This window comes from Chaetodon trifascialis, chromosome 16 (assembly GCF_039877785.1).
Source record: "Chaetodon trifascialis isolate fChaTrf1 chromosome 16, fChaTrf1.hap1, whole genome shotgun sequence".
Taxonomy (NCBI): Eukaryota; Metazoa; Chordata; class Actinopteri; order Chaetodontiformes; family Chaetodontidae; genus Chaetodon; species Chaetodon trifascialis.
The window spans coordinates 10,891,492-10,912,802 of record NC_092071.1 but is presented as its reverse complement, the minus strand read 5'-3'; the positions used below and the strand labels follow the sequence as shown (position 1 = coordinate 10,912,802).

Here is a 21,311-nt window from a genome sequence, read left to right as displayed (position 1 = left end):
ATAAAAATCCTATATGTATATGGAACTGTATTCCACTTTGACTCATACTATGTTCCTGATGAATCATCAGCTCTTATATGTTATTTTTCAATCCTTTACCTCAGGATGGGGGCGGTGGAGGTCAGTCCGTTCATCTCTGTGCAGCTCCACAACATAATATTTTCATATCTACTCGTCATACTGACATCAAACTGTGTCACAAGGTCCCCTAAATCATCACACAGCTATATATATGTGCGTGTGTTTGTGTGTGCATGAGCTTGTTCATGCTTAAAAGATGAAATCTTGCCATGTTAATGTTTCCCTCCGGCCAAATTGTCAACTTCTGACTTATTGGAATTAAATTCCATTATTTTGCACTTGATTTGCTCGATACCCAGACAATAGATGCTTTCCTCTTGTGTCAAATTGTCAACTGTGTACAAAAGCTATCAAAACCAAGGACATTCATGGTCCCGGAGGATGAATTCTAGTCCACAATAACAACATGACATGAAGAAATGTCCTAGTCTGACACCATCAGATTACCGGGAACATTGCTGAGCACGTTCATGGTATCATGGGGATAAACCTTTTTAGGTTTTAATGACCCCTTGGCCTCTCCTCAAGCTCCACTCTCAGTTAAAACCATTTTGGTCGCCTTACTGGAAAGGCTGTAAAACTTGTAAAATCATCACTCTGTTAGTCATTCCAGCTCTGCTGTACCCTGGAGTCTTAGGACTGTTTTTCAGACTGTAAGCCCCTCTGTTTTAATTGCAGGATTCGAAGTAGCCATTATATGTAATACTGAAATTATTTATGGTCTTGTAAAATGTATCTATTATGGGAAATGAAATAATTTCCTCTGGATCCCCATTGCTTTTCCACTTACTTAAAAGGTTTTGTTCAGCCAAGGCTACATGAATGGCCCTGCACATATGAGTGAGCCCATTAACTTTGTATTTCTTGCATTTCTTTGATGTCCTTCTCTTTCAGTCTTTGCAGAGACTAGCCTTCAATCCCCGCTATACTTCAAGCTTCCTCTTTGCTCCCTCTTGATCCTCATTCTCACGGTAGCGCTGCCCTGTTCTTACCAAACAAGCTCCTAATGAGGCCAAACCTCCGTTTTCACACACGGACACACGTACGCACACCCACGTGCAGACGTACTCATGCATGCACGCTCACACCCGATCAGTTCTCAGGGTGGTGCTGCAGACCCTCGTGGCTTTGGTGCAAAATCTCCTCTCCATCTGTCAGTGCTTTACACATCTCACTCTTTCCCTCTCCGTCTCTCATTTCTACCTCTGAGGAAAGTGGGACGATGACACCGATCACAAGTAGAGGTGACACAGATAAGATGGACACAGTGACATAGCGTAGAGGACCCCTGGCCTACACCTACCCTTGTTTTTAATTCCTGTCTCTACGGTATTTTCTAGCGGTCTGCTCTCCCCGGCCCGGGAGCAGCAGATGTTACAGAGTTAAGCTGTAATCGTTCTGCTTTAGCTGCAGGCGACAGCTGTGCTTATATATTCTAAAACAGCAGCATCCACTCCACTGTACCGTCTCCCTTCCTGTTGGAGGAGTGATAGTGACTGGACCAGGTTTATATCGCTGCAAAAACCCACTCTCTGCTCCAATACACTCTCGACTTTAACGCTGTTCATTTGCATCGATCTCGCTGTGTTGGCTCGATGAGTCGCTTTCTTTCTCATCTATTCAAACCATTCTTTTTCCATCTCGTCTTTGTTCGACGCCATCAATCTGACTTTATGCATAGTCTCCCTGTGTCATTGTCTTCCTGCATTTCAGTCTTTTGCCTCACTGTCTCATCTCCGTCCAGAGTTCGGTCTCTCTTTCTTAATTGGTCTGTCTATACTGCCACTGCGTAGACAGGCTTAGTGCTTCTCTAGCTTTCTCTAGATGAAGGAGAATTGATTGGTTTACCCCAAATACCATGGTGACACAGTCAATGAACGTACTCACAGGAACAAACTTCATTCAGTACGGCCAATACTCTGTTGTTGTCTAGTGTGTGTGAGTATGTCTGTGCTTGTGTGAGACTGAGACAGACAGAGTATCTGCAGTGGAGTTTGAAAGACTAAAAATAATGCAGTACTTTTTTGGGTCTAGCCTGTTCTATAATAGAAACCAGCACAGTGAACTGCTCTTTACTGAGAATACTTCAGTGCATTTAATATTTACTATGATGATGCTCTTACACTGAGTACTTAGCAATCAGCACTACAGCAGACTAAGCCTCTATTTATGCATCACTAGCTGCACAAGAAACCAAAGATAAAACTGTTCCAGTGTGTTTACTGTAATGAGCACATGTGGCTTATGAGAAATATCAACTTCACGGTTTCTGTGCTAACCGCTGGATGACATGTGACCTGTTGCCGCTCCACTCAGTCTGAACTGTTAATCCCTCTGCTCCCTGGAGATCAAGTGACCTCCCTCTCCAGTCAGGACAGCAGTGTCTGAGTCATAACCCACAATCCCCTCAGAGGAGACTTTCACTTCCCATGTCTTTTAAAATCTAATAAATGAAAGCTAATTCTGACTAAAAACATACTATAGACCTGAAACAGTTAGTCGATTAGTTGATAGCCGATTATCAGAGAGTGATAGCATCACTTCAGTCAATTTCTCAAGCAAAAATGTCGTAAATTTGCTTGTAAGCTGCATGATGTTGCAGCATGCTCTGTAGATGCTACTATTAATGGAGAAGTTGCCCTCTCTACGTCTTCTGTGGAAGAGTGGGAAGCTTTTGCCCTTTGACTGAAACGTCATTAGTTTTTGGTATTTAGCTGTACCGGAAATACTGCAACCCGACATTACTTCACCTGTGATAAGTATATATCTGTGAAAGTTGTTGCTGATGCAGAGTGCATTGTCAATGCCTGTTTAAATCTACTTATGTGGAGAAATACTCGAACGTGTGCCACTGATTTATGATTTAGGACAGCAGAAGTGGAGGGACACAGATGTGCACCGTGAGGAAACACAGTCACCATGTGTTTATGACCACAGTGATTACAGTCAGTGTGCTTATGTGACTGAGCTTGTAATTATTAGCCAATCCTTTCTCCCAGGAACTCATCGACTTGTCTCTTTGCAGATGGTCTGTGTGAATGTTTCTGCAAAATCGTTGGCGCTGGCAGTAAACATGTTGTGTTCAGAAGGAATGCTTTGTTGATATGTTAGCATAATAAAAGCAGTCTGAGTTATGTTTCCCCCAAAATGTACTAAAGCTCCTGAAAACTAGGTCTCAAATCTTAAATATTCATGACTAAATGAGTAACAATCAGTGTTAAAATTCAGAAAAAAAAAAATGCCTTTGGTGATTATTTATTAAGAGTTTAACACTCAGAAAGTCAGCTAATCTCCATAAGGGCTGTTTTGATCAGATGTCATTGACAGCGGCTGGCAACAAAGCAAACAACTGCACAGCTCTCAGCAGACTTTTGCCGCCCCCCCCACCCCCCGCCCAAACTGAGCCCTGTCCATCTTAAACCAGCGAGAAGACGTCATGTGAAATAAACAAAACAGGAACCAGTGTGTTCATGTAGGACTCACTCAAAATAAGAAGCAGATTGAGAAAAAATGTTTTCAGGGCCTTTAAATTCAAACTAAATATTTGCATATAATTGAAATTCTAGAGAGCAATGGTTGCATTAGGTGCTGTATATGTTGTGTGTGTGTGAGTGTGTGTGTGTGTGTGTGTGTGTGTGTGCTTTGGATATCAGTGGCTCATTTAGAAATAAACTGATACTCGCAGTCAGATAAGAAGCTTACTGTGTAGTGAGACCATCTCATAATTAAAACTGAATGTGAATAATCTCTAGAGAACATGTTTCATTAACGCAGTGTAACTGGTGCGTTTACTCCAACATTTATGTATGACACATAACTGTCCCGACGTCATCCTGTGATAACATCTCTGTCGGGCTATAAAAACAACGTGGTCTGATAATCCAGCCATAAAACATCACCAGAGCATCTAGAAGTAACAGTGCTGACAGGTTTGGCGTTAAAGCGATGCAGCTGTCCGAGGCAAGAGAAACGCCACAACTTTGTCCCCCAAAATGATTTGATTTCTTTTTCTGTCCCTGGGGAGAAGCGTTCAATTAAAAATGCAGCTCTGAGCGGAAGGCGACAGCCATGCACGAGTCAGCTGGTGCAGAGTGGGATTGATAAACAATAAGCTGTCAGCATGATAAAATATGCCTAAAGTAAAGAAAGGTGAGGTTGGCACAAATGGGCCAAAACTCACAAACACAACCACACACACACAAACTCTGCACACACGCACACACCTTGGGAAGTGATGAGACAGCTCTACTTTTGAATTGAAGCTGCCCATCTTTGGCCAGGCCATAAAATTCCCCTCAGAATCACAGGTCTGAACCATAAAATTCCCCATGATAAAGGGAATATATATGACAGCCCCCCCTCCTCCACCCCAGCCCTCCTCTCGCTCTCTCCCTCCCTCCATCCTCTCTCCCTCTCTCTCTCTGGGAGATTGCTGTGGATGGTCCATCCCCTTTGATGTGAGCGGAGCAAGGGCTTAACTCTGCTCCGGCCTGGCTGAGTGACTCTGATTCCAGAAAGTATTACCATGCTAACTCTTTAAGGTAAGCCTGTGCTCTGTCGCCTCTGGACCACAGGGGGGCTCGTGGGTTAATGCTGAGGGATTGCTGGGGGTGTGGTGGTAAACAGTGCCCGGCTAAAGGTGCAAAAATAGTCACACAACAGAGTTTGTGCAGTGTTTTTTGTATCTATACTACAGGTTTAATCCAATGTATCTACCTTTGCTGAAGTGTTCTTATCGTTAGTAAAACACCAAACGAGCGTCCAAACAAGTTGCAGCAGTGGGAGGGGATTGAAGAAGTGGATTACATGTTATTACCCTCTTTTCTGGTGACATCTCAGGATTAAGTCCCTCCATCTCTGACTGCACCATTTAAACAACACAATACTTTATTAACCCAACATCCTGCGTCTCTTCCCGGCGTGGAAACATGTCATCTCTGCTGATGACACACATGTAAGACTTAACTGGTTATTCCTGCGGCGTCCTCAGAAGCTCAACTCCCGCATGTTGTACAACCAGCAGCGCACATGCACATGTGACTACATGAAAAACCTCTTCTCTGAACGTGTCTGGGGAACTGCTCGTGAAATGACATTTGGAGACGATGTAGCTGTCTTGATCTGTTGCCGAGCGGAGCGTGTAAGGTCCCTCAGACTAGCAGAGGAGACAGATGGGAAGAGACGGGGCAGGTAGGAGGAGGCAGGGGGAAATGCAGACCAAAACACATCCTGAGAGGTAGGCAGGAACCCTGGCACTCTGTATTAGTGTCATATTTCTAATGGTTTCACATTTTGTACATTTCTGATAGGATGCGAAAAACCATTCTTCATTTTGATTAAATTTTTCATGTTTCATTTCGTTGCTCATTTGTTCTGATCTCCACGTAAACCCGCTTTTTTTCCACTCCTGTGGAAAACAGATTAGTCTTCTGCTTTCCAACACAAAAATTTGGTTTATTTTGATGGCAATTATCATCCACAGAAATCAATACTGTGTTTCTTGTCGCCGTCATGGCCCCAGGTAGATTTCCATTTAAATAAACTACACTGGGCTTTGCAGCGCTGCAGCAGTGTCAGTTGTCTCCATCAATTCTCAACATGAGATTCTGTGGTTTCAGCACAATGTGAAGCTTTCCAGGATTGCATGTGCTCAGGTCAATGGCCGCTGACTGATCAGGTTAATGCAAGGGCTCCCTTTAACTTATGCAACACATTTATTTTGGCAGAAAAAATATGTTTATGGCCAAGTTTAATATTCAGTGATCAGTGATCCTCCCGTCAGCGCATATTCATCGTCAGCATGAAGATAAAGAACAACCTGTCTTTACAATATAGACAAATTTACTCATCTGGGCTGCCCTAAATCTTGAGCAGCGCAGCACAAATCTGCCCTGGAGACGCATAATTTGCTCTGAGAGCCGTCGCCCGAGAAGATGTTAGTGGCACGTATTCAGCGAGAGGGGAGAGAGGAATATGATGGATAGGCAGTTAGGCCAGTCAGGAGGTGGCAGAGAGAGAAAGACAGAGATGCGCAATAATGATGTTTGTTTTTGTTTCAAAGGTCAGCTGATTCATCCTCAGTTTAATGTTTACTGTGGCATTTGGTCTAGTTCATTAGGAGATGTTAACTGCAGTCAGACCTTGTGTTCGTACCTGAGCAGGTGCTGAAAGCCTGTCAGAAGTTACCGGCTGCTGAATACAGTGAGCTGCATTCAGTGTGGTTGCATACTGCTCTTGCTATTACAAGACTGATTGCAGCGGCATTGATCTGGCCGGCTGAGAAATCGACCTAAAACATGTTTGACATCGTCTTCTCGTCCATCCCGCTCCGTCTCTTTCACACTATGCCCTCCGTCGTTTTCATCATTCAACAGCACGGGCCGTTTTCCTTCACCTCACCTCTCCACCTCCTTTTACAAATCACTCCCTCACCTCTCCTCTCCTCATGTTATCGCTCTCGCCGCCATCGCTCTTTCCCCAACACTCACCCTCCACCCCACCCTCATCCATCAAGACTGTTCACTTCTTGCTCCACTTTTCTTCACACCTCTGTGTTTTTCCTCCCTGCATCCATTCCTCTTTCTTTGCATCACCTTTTCCTTCCTGCTTAAGTGTCCCCATCCTCCTCCCCCCTTCACCACTTCTTCACTTGTCTCCTCCATTGTTCCTCTCTGCAGTTTTTGCCTTCAACGCTCTTCTTCTTGACTCCAACTTCTTCACCCTCGTAACTTGCTCTTCTTTTTTTAACCTCGCAACTCATCCTCCTGTCCCCTCCCTCCTTGCCTCCCAGGGTGATTAAGTGATGGTTGGGCTGGCACAGCTGGTGTAGCTGGGCAGGCAGCCCATCTTCATGACAGCTGTGCTGCAGTGTATCCAGATCCTTATTGGGGCAGTGGCACTGCTGTAATCATAACAACAACATGGGTCATTCAGGCTTTCTGGAATTCACTGTATTGTTAGGTAGGCATCTGTTGTGTTGTGATTATCTCTTAGGTCATCATATCACTAAATATCAGGTGCAAGCAAAGGTGTAAAAATTCTGTCCTGTGAAGCTCATGAGCATTAATGTTTCTGTTCCTGTGCGCACCTCTGGTCCTCTCTCTCATTTTCCTTTTTTCACTATTTCACACATCCTCCCCGGCGTTACAGCATTTGCTTCACACCTCTTCTGCATGCACACTTTTCATTAACTCACACCTGCATAAGCACATGAGTGTCTCGTTTTGTGTGGGTGAGCTGACATTAACTTATGATCCGGTGGTGCCATCTGTTCAATCGCACATCTGGAGATAAAAAGGTCTGAAAAGTCTCACAGTGTTCTGTGGTGCACCCTGGTTCACAGGGAGGTCACACACACACACACACACACACACACACACACACACACACACACACACACACACACACACACACACACACATGCACACACACCAGGCAGCAGGCAGCGAGTTGGACTGACTTACAGTATGAGTGAGCCGAAACATCTGAGGTAAGCACCTTTCTCAAAGCAGTAATTGAATTGTGCCAAGGTGACGCTGCTACAACTCAGTTATGAGCTTGGTGAGCTGTGCTAAACTCACTATTAGTCACAAGCTGTTGTCTACTTGGTGAGAGTTTTTCCCTCTTCTCTGTGCACTTGTGCATCATCAGTTTTAGGTCACGCTGACAGCTTAAGAAGATTAATGCAGTATTGGTTAAAGGGGGAGAGGGAGTTCGGAGGGTGCACTGTGGATGTCTTCACCCTTCCTCCCTCTCACCGCTGAACACTCTGTTCAGCTGTGAGACAAGCATACACTGGTCTCTGCATTGTAGTAATCATCCTCTAACAGACCCTAACCCTCTACGTTAACTGTGCAGCACCCTCCGACACAGATGCTGCAGGGACAAGTCTCCCATAAACACCACTTACGTGGGACAGCAGCACACCCATAAACCAGCTCTATCAACAATGGCTATACCATCTTGACACTTTTATTTAAAGCTCTCTATATTTAATGTTGTCTCTCTCAGCACATACTGTAGCTCGGGGTGAACATTCTGGGCCATTCTTACCATATCAACCTGTAGTAATCTGCCCATGATTCAGTTGTGTACGTGGCATAAATGAGATGTTTCATTCCCGGCGATGAGCCACCATTTGAATGATTGCTGACATAAAATCAAAGCTCGCTACATAATCGAAAAACTCACTATGGATTATTACAGCTGCTACCTTTAGCTCATCATGTACAAATCACGTCCAATTTGCTGAACACAAAGCAGAAATGGGGCAGGGTTGGTTTAGTGTTTTGTATTTATCCTTTGATATGTTCAAGATTTAAAACATACTGTATATAGAGCTTCATTCATTATACTTTCATTTATTAGTGCATTTATTTTATTACAGTCCAGCTACAAAAATAGCATTTCTAGGCTTGAATTCAATATGGCAAGAAAAAAACAGCTAAAAACTAAATATGTAAAAGCCCATCTGAAGTATTCTGACTCAGTCATTCTGGAAAAGAGCATCAGCAACGCCTAAAATATAAATGCAATGTCATGAAAATGACTGTGGTTTGTGCAGCGATGTATAATAATGATGCTGATTTACTTGAATATTAGAGTGAGCACACATTTCTGACTTTTCCAGCTCTGTAAAAGTTCGTCTCTGATTACTTTTTTAGTTGTGTTCCAGAAAACCTCCACACTAGATCCAATAAAAGGGCGTCATGGGATTCATCTGTACAGTGTCCCAGCTGAGCATCTGATTGTTATGTAAGACTAAGTGCGAAACACACACATGCACATACACACACGTGAATACACACACTCATATGCGCACAAACACACACGAGCCTCAGTGTTATAATGAGACTCAGACCGAAGACACAAACAAGCTGTGGCAGCAGACAAACAACACTTTCTCACACGTCCCTCATCTCCTGTTCTCTCACATCACTCCATCTTTACTTCCTCTCGTCACTCTGAAGCACACATCAAACACAAGCTCCCACAAAAAAGACACTTCTTCTAATTTCAGCCGTTTCATGCGTCACTGTCTTTGTGTGTGTGTGTGCTGGTGCACCTATGTGTGGGTATTTTTTTCCCTATTTGCTCTAGGGCTAATTTAGGAACTTAGTCAGGACTTGGATTTAGCATCAGTAAAAATGGATCAGGACGAACTTCATTAAACCCACTGGTGGGTCCTGGCAATGCCTGTGTGTGTGTGTGGATGTGTGTGTGTTGAGAGTCTGTTGTTATGCAAACTAAATCCCTAAAAAAGCACATATGTATACAAGGGATAGAGACGGAGCTGCGAGTAATGACTCTTTCTGTTATTGCTGTTATCTGCTAATTATCTATTGATAAATATTTTAGATGATTAAACATCAGAAAACTGAAAAATACCCATTGTGATGTCTTCAAACAAAAGAAAAACGGACGTTGAAACTAGAAATTATCAGGCGTTTTTGTTTAGTAAATATCAATTGGCAATTACTGAGTAATCATACTTGTTGTAGACTTCTTTTCTGACGCTCAGCTAATTGATGATTGCTTCAGAACTGCACAGAGGCACAGAATTTTTTAATTTAATTCAATTCAGTTTTATTTATATGACACCAAATCACTGCAGAAGTTGTCTCAGGACACTTTCCATATAGAGCTGGTAAGGCCTTGGCGAAGCAATCCAAAGGACAGGCCCAGTTGCCAGTTTATTAGGTACACCTGGCTAAAACTCATGCACTCTCATACAACAGTCCTGCAGAAAATCTGGTCTCCGTGAATGTCAGAATGTTCAGTTTTGTTGAAGTTGTTTTGGAGAGGTACTGATCATAATTTGCAGTCACTTTTGAGGTTGAAGTTTATGCTCCCGCTGAACTGAATACTGACAGGTGCTTCCAATATTTTCTAGATCACATTTATATCAATGAGGGTTCACTAAGCATGAGAACCTCTCTAAAACATTTGGTTCATTAAAACCTTCATGGGGTTTGTTGTGTAAGACTGCATCAGTATTGGCTGGGGGTACCTAATAAACTGGCAATTTGAGTGTACATGCCAATAGCATTTTGCCTTGATTGTAACTTCAAATTTAAAAGTGGCGATAAAGCTGCAAAACAGCTGCATTTGTGCTTCATTTGTTTTGATTACATCTCCTTTTAAACAATGAAAATGTGCTCAGGTGAGACAAAAAACGGGGAGTCTTCAGTCTGTTTTCACCTGGTCAGTCTGCCTGTGAGGACACTTCAGGTGCTCTTATAATGTGTGCACGTGTATCATTCGAACAGAACTCCAACTCGAAGCGTAAGCACCAGTCAGAAGCAGATGGGCTCGTTAATGCAGTGATGTAGTTATGTAAGACCTGCTACTGCTGCCGCTCCTGTCTGTCTGTACTGCAGCACAGAGAGAGAGAGAGAGAGGGAGGGAGAGGGAGAGAGAGAGACAGAGAGAGAAGGAGAGAGAGAGAGACAGAGAGAGAGGGAGAGAGAGAGAGAGAGAGAGGGAGAGAGAGAGGGAGAGAGAGAGACAGAGAGAGAAGGAGAGAGAGAGAGACAGAGAGAGAGGGAGAGAGAGAGAGGGAGAGAGAGAGGGAGAGAGAGAGACAGAGAGAGAAGGAGAGAGAGAGGGAGAGAGAGAGAGACAGAGAGAGGAGAGAGAGAGAGACAGAGAGAGAGACAGAGAGAGAAGGAGAGAGAGAGAGAGAGAGAGAGAGAGGGAGAGAGAGAGAGAGAGAAGGAGAGAGAGAGGGAGAGAGAGAGAGACAGAGAGAGAAGGAGAGAGAGAGGGAGAGAGAGAGAGACAGAGAGAGAGAGAGACAGAGAGAGAAGGAGAGAGAGAGGGAGAGAGAGAGAGACAGAGAGAGAGAGACAGAGAGAGAAGGAGAGAGAGAGAGAGAGATGGGGGGGGAGAGGGAGAATATGTAAATGAGATCTTGGGAGTAAGGCCCCGTGTGTGTCTGCATTTGTCTGTTCCGGTGGTTATGTGTGTGCACACGTGTTCAGGTGTGTGTATGGGAACAGTGTGGGACAGATGGGAGTGATGTGCTAAATCAGGACGAATTGACTTGTTGTCTTGGGTTTGATGAACTCTTCTCCCTCTTTAACCCATCTCCTTCAATTCCCCACACGCTGGGTAACAGCCAATGCCAGCTCTAAACACTTAACCGCGCAGAGGTAGCAGAAAAGGAGAGAGAGCCAGAAGAGCAGAGAGCCTTAGACGCCGTGGGAACAAATATAGGTTGTAAAGCAATTTTGGTACATGCATATTAATACACCAATGCATTGTCAGATACTCCAGTCGCTCCAGTTCAGATTTGTTGCAGGGGCTAGACAAAACAACATCAATAATGAATGAAAAATCAAGTCAAAAATCAACTATCAAGTGACTTAAACTTAAACACTGTGAATGAATCATAGGAGGCTGAATGCGCCATTTGTTGCCCGACAAATGGGGGTGGGCATCTGAACAAACAACTATGAACCATGATCTCTGAGGAGGACAGTGTGAAGATGCTGCCTGATCTCAGAGGAACAGCAGTGTCAGGTTGAAGATAACCAACAGGGATATGATGGACAGTATAGAGGGAGTTTGTTAATGCTGCTAATTGGCATGCAGACAATTTGACCCACCTTTCTGATGACTCAGCTGCTTTCAAGTTGGAAATCTTTCACATTGAGTTTGCCTACCCCTTGAAAGCACCTGGGTGAAGCTCAGATCCCATTCAACAATCTGCATGTGATAGCAGAGATGCTGCAGTATGAGCCAGTTTATGGAGGCATGTTAAATACCTTATCCTATTTACTTATTTTTCCGTTTCGACAAGTTCTGTTTCCATGGTAATATCCAGAAAAAAATCCAGTTGTTTATGTTGGCAGGGTTGTTTGTAATCAGGAGAAGAAGATGGATATCAAAAGCTTATCTAAAATAAAACCTGGAATTGGAGCTGTTAGCTACAATACAGTACATGCATGCAAACATATTACAGAGAACGTGAGTGGCGCATATCAGAATAACTGGCATGTGGAAGGAAAAATCATAAAAAGATGCGATAAAAAGACTAGGGAGGCAGAGTGAAGAAGGGGAAGAGAGAGGGAGTGAAAGGATGGACTGAGCCGTGTGATCTGCCGTGAGGAAAGCAGCAAGCCCATACTGCTGAGAGCTGTGGACCCCAAACGCCTTATCGGAAACCAAAACAGCTATCAATTATTCAACAGGTACAGAGCGAACCAGCTACAGAGGAGAAGACATGGGAGGAGAGGAGATTTGAGGGGAGGGGGGGTTAGAGGAGATATATCCTGCGTGGGGGTTTGTCACAAAGGATTGGATTTTTATCTGTGTGTGTGTGAAAATGTGTGCAGAAACATGCTATATCGTGCATGCTCATCGATAATGCAGCCATCACTTCCTGACTAATGTATCAGCAACCAGGAGCAAATGAGGTACTTTAAGCCTCGTGCCAGTTCAACAACTTGACAATGAGTCAGATGCAGGTTGATGTTAATGGCTTTCGTTTAAAGGAATAGTTCAACATTTTGGGAAATACGCTTCATTGCTTTGATCCCGAGAAATCAATCTGGCTCTGCAGTCAGTGCTCAGGTTGTCTTGCTCTGTCCAACAGGAAAAATGAGCCTCATGACCTCTAAATTCACTAACTGACATATTGCACCTCGTTTGTTTGACAAATTTGTGATGAGAAGTGTACAGTGAGGAGTTTGGTGTCTTTGTGCCTGCGCACAAACTAAAACCAGTGGTCACTGATCTGGCAACCTCGGTTACAACCGGGTGGATGAACTGGCTCAAAAACAAACAGGGTACAGCCTGTTATTTGATGAACTTTAGAGGTGTTAGTAGGTGTATTTTTGTCTATTCTTTACTTTTTTTAAGTGGACGGATTATAAGATAAGACATGCCAGCATTAACATAAATAATAGAGGCTCCTTCACTTCAGTTAGTAAACAAGGAAGCTGCTGGAAGCGAGTGGTTTGTCCAAGTGTCTCTCCCTCTGGAGACAAGTAAATACCAAAGTTCCTGGGCCAGAGACGGAGAAAGTGAAAATCAGCCTGAAACACACACACACACACACACACACACACACACACACACACACACACACACACACACACACGCACAAAATCAGCTCCCGTCAGCGCAGTTTTCACTCGCCACTGGCTCCCCCGCCCCCCTCTCTCTCTCTCTCCTTGTGCATTCGCTTATCCCCGAGGTGAAGCCTGTTTCCAAATAATCATTTTCTTCCTGTTTCCATCTTTCTGTCTCTCTCTGCCTTTCCTCTCATTCCACATGTCTGCATCAGCATCTGCTTGATATACAGTATAACTCCTGCAGTCCTCCCGCTCTGACATTTACACTAATGATTCCTGAGACACACACACACACACACACACACACACACACACAAACTCATAATCCTTAAAGTCACTGTATACTCACTATGCAATCATACTTATTTGTATCACTTTCATTCAAAACACTCATGTAAGTACACACACCCATGCATCTCACTCTCTGCCTTGTTGAATCTCTCTCTCTCTCTCACACACACACACACACACACACACACACACACACACACACACACACACACACACACACACACACACACACAGTACATGCACGGCTAGCCCTAGCTGTTGCTAAGTGAGCCTGCAATCAGAGGCCTCCACAGGGCACCTGTTACGGAGTAATGTCTCAATTGATTGGGCACTCTATTCACACAGGACCATCCTGCTGTGCGTGCAGCCGACTCTCAAGGTGAACCACTGAGATTCATAAGCATATTAGCGCACCGTATTTACCAACAATTCATCAGTAACCTTACTGCAGCTGCAATTAAACAAGTAGAGTAAGTCTAATTAGAGGCAATTGAGACATAAACCATTTCTGCTTTGTTCATTTTGCTGTGCTAGCCTTATGGTTTTTACACCCCCCCCCCTTTTTTTGGGGGGAGGGGGGGTTGAACAATGTAACAATGTGCAGAGTAATGCTTCCTTTGCTGTGGCTGGCTCCATTAACTTGCACTGTGACCTGGTTAAAAATGTTGAAAGTGCAAAACAGTAGGTTTGCACATAAAGATAAATGTGTCATGGAGCTTTGTTTGCCAAGAAAGTTGGAGTAAAACACCACAGGGCCATTGTGAATTGCCATTTCATGGTCTGTACAGCATCATTTGTAGCACTTGGTGTTTATTTACCATCAAAGCGATTCCTGCTCATTCAGTGCTCCAGTTTTTCTTTTTTTCGCATAGCGTTTGTGTGAGTTTGCGAGTTTATGAGCTCCACGCTGTAAAACATCGGTCCCTGTAATTATTTTAACGCATTTCAACACGGTGTATTGATTGTAAATGCTATACACATTCCAGAAAATTGTTGTGCAACTTAATGATAAAACAGAATTCAGCAGGCGGACCGCACTGAGCTCAGGATACAGCAGAAGAAAGAAGGAGTCTGTGAGTGACCTTGAGATCAGGCAGAAGGAGCGGTTGCAAAGGTCATTGATATGCACGGCCATCGCACGGACGCTCGCTGTGTGTGGCGGTGTGTGTGGTGATGCGTTTCATCCTGCTCTTCACTGTGACTTGCATTAGACATCTAATTGATTATCATATGAATTCCATTCCAGTCATCAAATCCCAAGATGATTTAGTTATCTAATATATTCACAGAGTGCACACAAAGTACCTATATTGTGTCTCTCTGCCTAATCTGTAAAATCTGTCAACTGCCTCAGGAATGGCGGTACTGCAAGAGCAAATTTGGATCAATCTCAGAACTCAATTATCCCACCATTTGGTGCTTCACGACCCGAATAAACATTTTGTCACTAATCCATATGTTATTATCATCCACCAAGGCTATCATAGATGCGTGCACACACACACACACACACACACACACACACACACACAGAGAGAGAGAGAGAGACAAAACAGCAACAGCAGCTTCTAATTGTTTGACTGTAGCTTTGACAGTGGCCTGCAGGCAAAATGTATGTGTGCCAACGCAACTGTCAGCTCAGAGAGAGAAAGTAAGGATGTGACATTAGTCTCTGTCACAGTGCCATCAGATACACTGTGCGATAATATGTTTATAACAGCGTCGATCAAATGAAACTCATCCTATGAGAAAGCGCCTTTGAAGATGACACATTGCTTCAGCCGAATTAGCACGAATGGTCAACATTTCAGCATGAACATGCAGCACGTACGGAAAATGTTTGGGTGCAATCGGGGCAAACTTCGCATTCGTTTAGGTTCAAGTTGAGCAGGAAGTCTGCGATGCTGCTGGAAAGTTTCATAATCAGGCCAGACTTTATTCACACTGTTGGGCCCAGAGAAAGCCATTGGCCCTCGAGCGAGGTCGAGACTGTAGTCTGAATGAACAGTGACGAGCAATTTTACCATCACATATTGATATTGATCAGTGAATTTCAGTACTGAGCTGAAGTTAGTTATACATTATCATGGCTGAAGGTAATATCACAGAACATTTCAGTACTTCAGATATTGCAAATTTTTCGTGGATATTCTTTGGCGGGACCTAGAGCGAAAGCGAGAGGATGGAATCAAATTAAGATGTAATGATAGGAAGAGGAGAAGAAGAAGAGACAGTGTCGAGCCTTTAGAAGTTCAGGTTCACAACTCAAGAAGTAAGAGTTGTACTTCTCAAGTGTATTTCATGACATTATTCCGCAAAAATGTGAAACTATCTGGTCAAACTCAAACTGCTTATGCAAAACCCGACTCAAATTATGCTGTTTTACATATAAATTGAACTTATGTATCCTGTTATTACACCATCAAATCCATAGACGCTACATACTGCTTTGCAGCCATCATGGATTGTGTCGATCAGAGTTTGAAGGAGGGAGAGATGTGAGGCAAAGATACTGCGTGAGGTGAAATATGTACTCTTTAAAATCCATAAATCTTAGAAAAATCATTAGAACTTGCCAGAACTTATAATGTCGTCGCTTTAATCAAAATGCATTGCAATGTTTTCAGAATCACTGCATTTATTTCTCACTCCAGTTCAGCCACCAGCATGTGATGCATAAAAAGTGTTTCCGCAGGCCATTTGTAAATGTTTGCATACTCTTACCTTAGATTTTGAGTCTCTGATATTTCTGAAACTGGATGGCAGTTTGCTAATTAACCAATACTCTCAGGAGTTTCCCCAGAAAGCCTCAAAATGATGTTGTCAATTTAACTGTATATTTTATTCTAGATGATGTAGCCTCGTTTTAAAGTAGCATAGAGGAGCTGCAGCAGAGTAAGGTGGAGCAGAGCCATTCTCCAGTTCTTTAAAGAATATCCTGTCTATCCAAATGCTTTTAAAATCCCAATAAAAGATTTTTGTTTTGATCAATTCCAGCTGATCTCTTTGTCTGATCCACGACAGTCGACAGACTCGAAAGCTTCACGCATTTGTTCACTCTTAATTTCATCCACACGTTCAGGCTGCTGATCAGCTTGCACTGAATGATGGTGTTTTCTGAATTAAATGCTGGGTTTACCTGTGCTTTATGGCTGTAATTATGTGTTGGATGTGACGAAAGATTAATTAAATCAATTTTCTACGCAATTTCCTAAAAGGAAAACTACGTGATTAGTCATAAGCTTTGGCACAATCTGCATCAAAATGAGCTTGAGCTTTAAGAACATAACTAAATTCCTTGCTCACAGTCATATGTAGAAAGACAACAGGAAAGTGGAGGTGAAGCAAATAGTCAATAACTTTATTAATTGGCTGATGGAATTTAATTTGCAGCTATTTTGACAACAGATTAATCATTTCAGTCATTCTTTTTCAAGCTAAAATGCCAAATATTTTCTTGTTCCAGCTCCTCAGAAGTTTTTTATTGGTCATATATGATAGTGAACTGGGTTTGGGTCGGGTTTTGAACTGGATAAAACAGCAATTTGAAGAGTTCAGCTTTAGGAAATTAGAATTTAGCAGCACAATTTTCTGACATTTAATAGACACTGATTAATTAAGACGGGCCTGCACTTTTACAGGCTGTGACAGGGGATAATAAAGCCTTTCTTTTGTGCCTTTCTTAATAAAAGAGCTTTTCTTTTCATAACAAGTTTTAAGGTTTGGCATGTTTTTTTGTTCGTGCAGTGTCAGCGCGTACATGACTGTGAAACGCTGTAGATAAAACGAGAGACAACTGAAGAGTTGGAGACAGAGGCAAAGTCAAGTAAGGGAAACAAATCCAGCTTCAAACAAGCTGGGAAACAAAGCTTCGGCAGCGACCCAAACCAGCCAGCCAGTAGCCAATCAGCCTGCCAGGCCTCTCTCCTCTCAGACTGAGGCTGGCAGCAGGAACCGGCCAAGCAGAGAGATAGAGAAAGAACGAGAGACAGACAACGAGAGAAAGAGAGAGGGAGTTTTCATTACACAGAAACACTTATCCCTCTTCTCTCCCTCTCTCGCTCTTGTTTTATCCCACCGCAGAGAGATACTGTGGGTAAAGGTGACAGACATAGATAACTGTATCTCGGGCAGACTGCACAATTACTCTGAATTTTATTATTGTTACTGACAGCCACATATTTGTAGGAGGAGACACAAAGCAACGCATCAGCCATCACCACCGTGTGTCGTGCATGTGTGTGGGTGGGTGGGTGGGTGCTATCCATCTGAAATTACAGGAAGATTAAAATTAAAGCTTGTCTCACTTTAGCCAGCAAGCTATTGCTCTCTCTCTCTCTCTCTCTCTCTCTCTCTCTCTCTCTCTCTCTCTCTCTCTCTCTCTCTCTCTCTCTCTCTCTCACTCACACACACACACAAACACACACACACACACAACGACAGCACTAATCAGCCCTCTGTCAAGCCCATTAGGTCCCACCCTTAATGAGGAGATCACCCAGCTTGTGCCCTGACTCGGGCCAACCAAGTGAGCTAATAGATAATGATGTGCATGGATGTATGAGTGTTGTTTGCCTCCTCCGCGTTGGGCTGCATTGAAATGACAAATGACAGACTTCCAGTGTCTCTATTAAAGAATGTTTTTCTATTATGTTCTCAGGGTTCAGTCAGCCTTGCGCTACACTCATCACAAAACAGTACCCTGACAATCTGCCTCTCACCGCCATCCCTCTGTATTGTATTTATTTATATGGGGGGGGGGGGGGGGGGGGGTATTGGCAGATGAGTCACCACTCCACAAATACTTCTCTTTAAAATGTATCTGCATATGGTGCAATTTTGTGTGTGTGTGACAGTGTGTTGTGTCGTGGGGACAAAATTCAGTTCATACAGTCACATTGTGGGGGACGCATCTTCCTTATGGGGACAAAACGCAAGTCCCCATCAGGCAAATCTTTACATTTTTGGGTGAAGACTTGGGTTAATGTCCCTGAAATGGGTTCAGGTTAGGCAAGTTGTAGTTAGGATTAGGGTTATGGTAAGTCTCCAAAAAATGAATGTAAGTCTATCTACTGTCCCCAAAAGTGATGGGAACACGTCATGTGTGGGTGTGTGTGAGTGTGTGGGTGGTCGGGTATTAATCACATTGTGGGGTGATAAATCCGCTCACACAGTTACGCTATAGGAACACGTCCCTCCGATTCTTCTTCTTCTTCTTCTTCCTCCGTATAGGCAGAAAATGTAAGTCCCCATAACATGAATTATTAAATTTGAGGGTGAAGACTTGAGTTAAGATTTGGGTGAAGTTAGGTTGAGGTTAAGGTTAGAGTCAGGGCATGGCAGAGAGTGGCTGTGGTTAACATTATCAGAATCATGTAGAATGTGTGTTTTGACTCTGTTTTAAACATCCCACTCAGTGTACTTGCATAGAAGAAAAAAACACTCAAACTCAACCAGGACGAAAAGACAAACAAACAAAAACTGAACAATAAGTTAAGTTAAGGTTTGGGTAAGTTTCCAAGAAATGCAAGTCTATGTAATGTCCCCAAAGGTGATGGAAACACTACTGTGTGTGTCGGTGGGTGGGCGTGTATTACTCATATTGCGGGGACACATGTCTGTTCACACAGTCACTTTGTGGGGACGCATCTACCAAATTGGCACAAAACGTAAGTCCCCGTAACATAAAATGTCCATTTTTAGGGTGAGGACTTGGGCTAAGGGCAAACAGTGGTTACGGTTTGGGTAAGTTTCCAGGAAATTGATGTAAGTTTATGTACTGTCCCCAAAACTGATGGAAACACGACTCTCTATCTATCTATCTATCTATCTATCTATCTATCTATCTATCTATCTATCTATCTATCTATCTATCTATCTATCTATCTATCTATCTATCTGTGTGTGTGTGTGTGTGTGTGTTTGTGTGTAGCCAAGTGTGTGTAGCTACTTTTATGTTTTGCATTATATCTTCAGTTAGGATTGAATGAGTGGTGTTAACATATAACCGCAAGGATTTCTTAGGATTTGTTAAAAGTGATGGTAATTGGACCTTTTCTTTGTCACGCTCATGTGCGCGTGTATGCACAGAAAGGAGGTTGACAATTGGATTGGTGCGTCCCCATCAGGCACACGCACACACACACACACACACACACACACACACACACACACACACAAACACGGGCAAGGTCATTGTGGTAAAACTTAATACCTTTTCTCACCACAGAGCAGCCGCGTGTGTGTGTGATAGTAAACAGCGAGGAGCAGGGCGCGCGCCGGTCCACCCTCTCCCTATAGTGCAGACAAAAGTCAAAATATCGTGCTGTCGGCAGGCTGAGCGCCTCGTGCTGCCACGCCACTGGAACCACACACGAACATAAGCGCGCGCACTCAAGCCATGCGTGCGCGCGCTCACCAAGTGCCCAAACGCGTGAAACTTTTCGTAACGAAAAGCACAATTGACAACTTTCTCCTTAATAGCCTCATCCTCACGCGCTCCCTTTCCTTTTTATCCCTCACGCACACTGGCGCGCGCAGCAACAGCACCAGCCATCCTCATGCAGGTAAGTCCTACAAACTGCAGTGCGGCAGCGATTCGCTATTTTAAGAATGATTTTTACATGAAGTGGATAAATATTTAATTCCCTTTCCTCTCTCGGCCGTCAGAGCGGATAAAGGACGGCTGGTAAGTTGTTGGAGCAGCAGCATGAGGCTCCTTTTGAGACTCCATTTAGCCACAAAAAAAATAAATGAATTCAATAAAATAAAATAAAATGGAAAGAACACTCCAAGAATGTGTACCAACTCACAGACACCCACACATCCACACCAATAAACAGCCCGGCCGCACGCGCTCCACAGCATCAGCAACAAAAACAAGTGAATGCCTCTTTCTCTTACCTCGCATAAACATATTGGCAGCGGCTGTTTGGACCGTCGAGCAGGCTAGTGTCTGTGCGGGAGTAGCATCCTTGTGAGGGTCCGATCCTCTGCTGCTGTTCACCAAATTGTTATTTTGATTCCTTTTGACCGCTGGCGGGCAAGCTGTAGTCTTGTCTCCTCGGTGGCTGTTTTCTGAAGTGAAGACGGTTGGAGGAGGAGAAGGAGGTGGTGGTGGTGGAGGAGGAGGAGGAAGAAGAAGAAAAGGGGGTCGGATGATGTTTGACAAAATTAAGGACGAAAATAGAAGGTCCGCCACTGGTAGAAACGAAGTTTTCTCCGCTCTTGGTGTGAGGTGAGGGGAAAAAACACCTTGTCCCGTCCCAACACGCTCAGATGTGTTTCAGTGATATTTTCAACTCGCCGCCATCTGCTGTTTATGGATCAATAACATGCATTCTGACTTAAGTTGACGCCTGAATTGTAGAGAAATATACTGTCGAGCGCGGATGGGAAAGAGCCCAAAAATCAGAGGAAAGTTCCTTTATGTCTCCATCATCGTCTCCCTGTCGGGGTGCAGGTCAGGTGGAGTCTGAAGTGTGCTGTGTGCGGATAGACGGTGTGAGTCAGTGCTGTCTACTGTCTCCGTTACCGGAGAGCTCCGAGGCAGCCGCTTCAATCCCCCTCCCACTGCGAGATGTGACTGATGAAAGGCAGAACAGCTCTCTCCCTCCCTCCCTCCCTCCCTCCCTCCCTCCCTCCCTTTCTTTCTCTTTCTCTCTCTCTCTCTCTCTCTCTCTCTCTCTCTCTCTCTCTCTCACACACACACATACACACACACACACCATTCAAAGAGGCTTCATTGGCATGACAGCCAAGAAGCCTGTGTGTGATGAAGCAGTTATACGCAGGCTCTCATATTAAAATCCTCCTTGTATCAGTTCTTGCACCCTCTCACTCTTCCACTTATGTCCCAGG

At 43.8% G+C, this 21,311-nt stretch overlaps 1 protein-coding gene across 1 annotated transcript in view; it reads right to left on the bottom strand.

Annotated features, from left to right (window-relative positions):
- LOC139344800 (reticulon-4 receptor-like 1) overlaps positions 1-21,038 on the bottom strand; it is an 86,118-nt gene extending 65,080 nt beyond the window's left edge. Inside the window, exon 1 of the mRNA XM_070983185.1 lies at positions 20,355-21,038. Within this exon, the coding sequence (XP_070839286.1) occupies positions 20,355-20,367 (13 nt within the window). The 5' untranslated portion in view covers positions 20,368-21,038. The remainder of the gene's footprint in view (positions 1-20,354) is intronic.
- Positions 21,039-21,311: the final 273 nt, after the last annotated feature.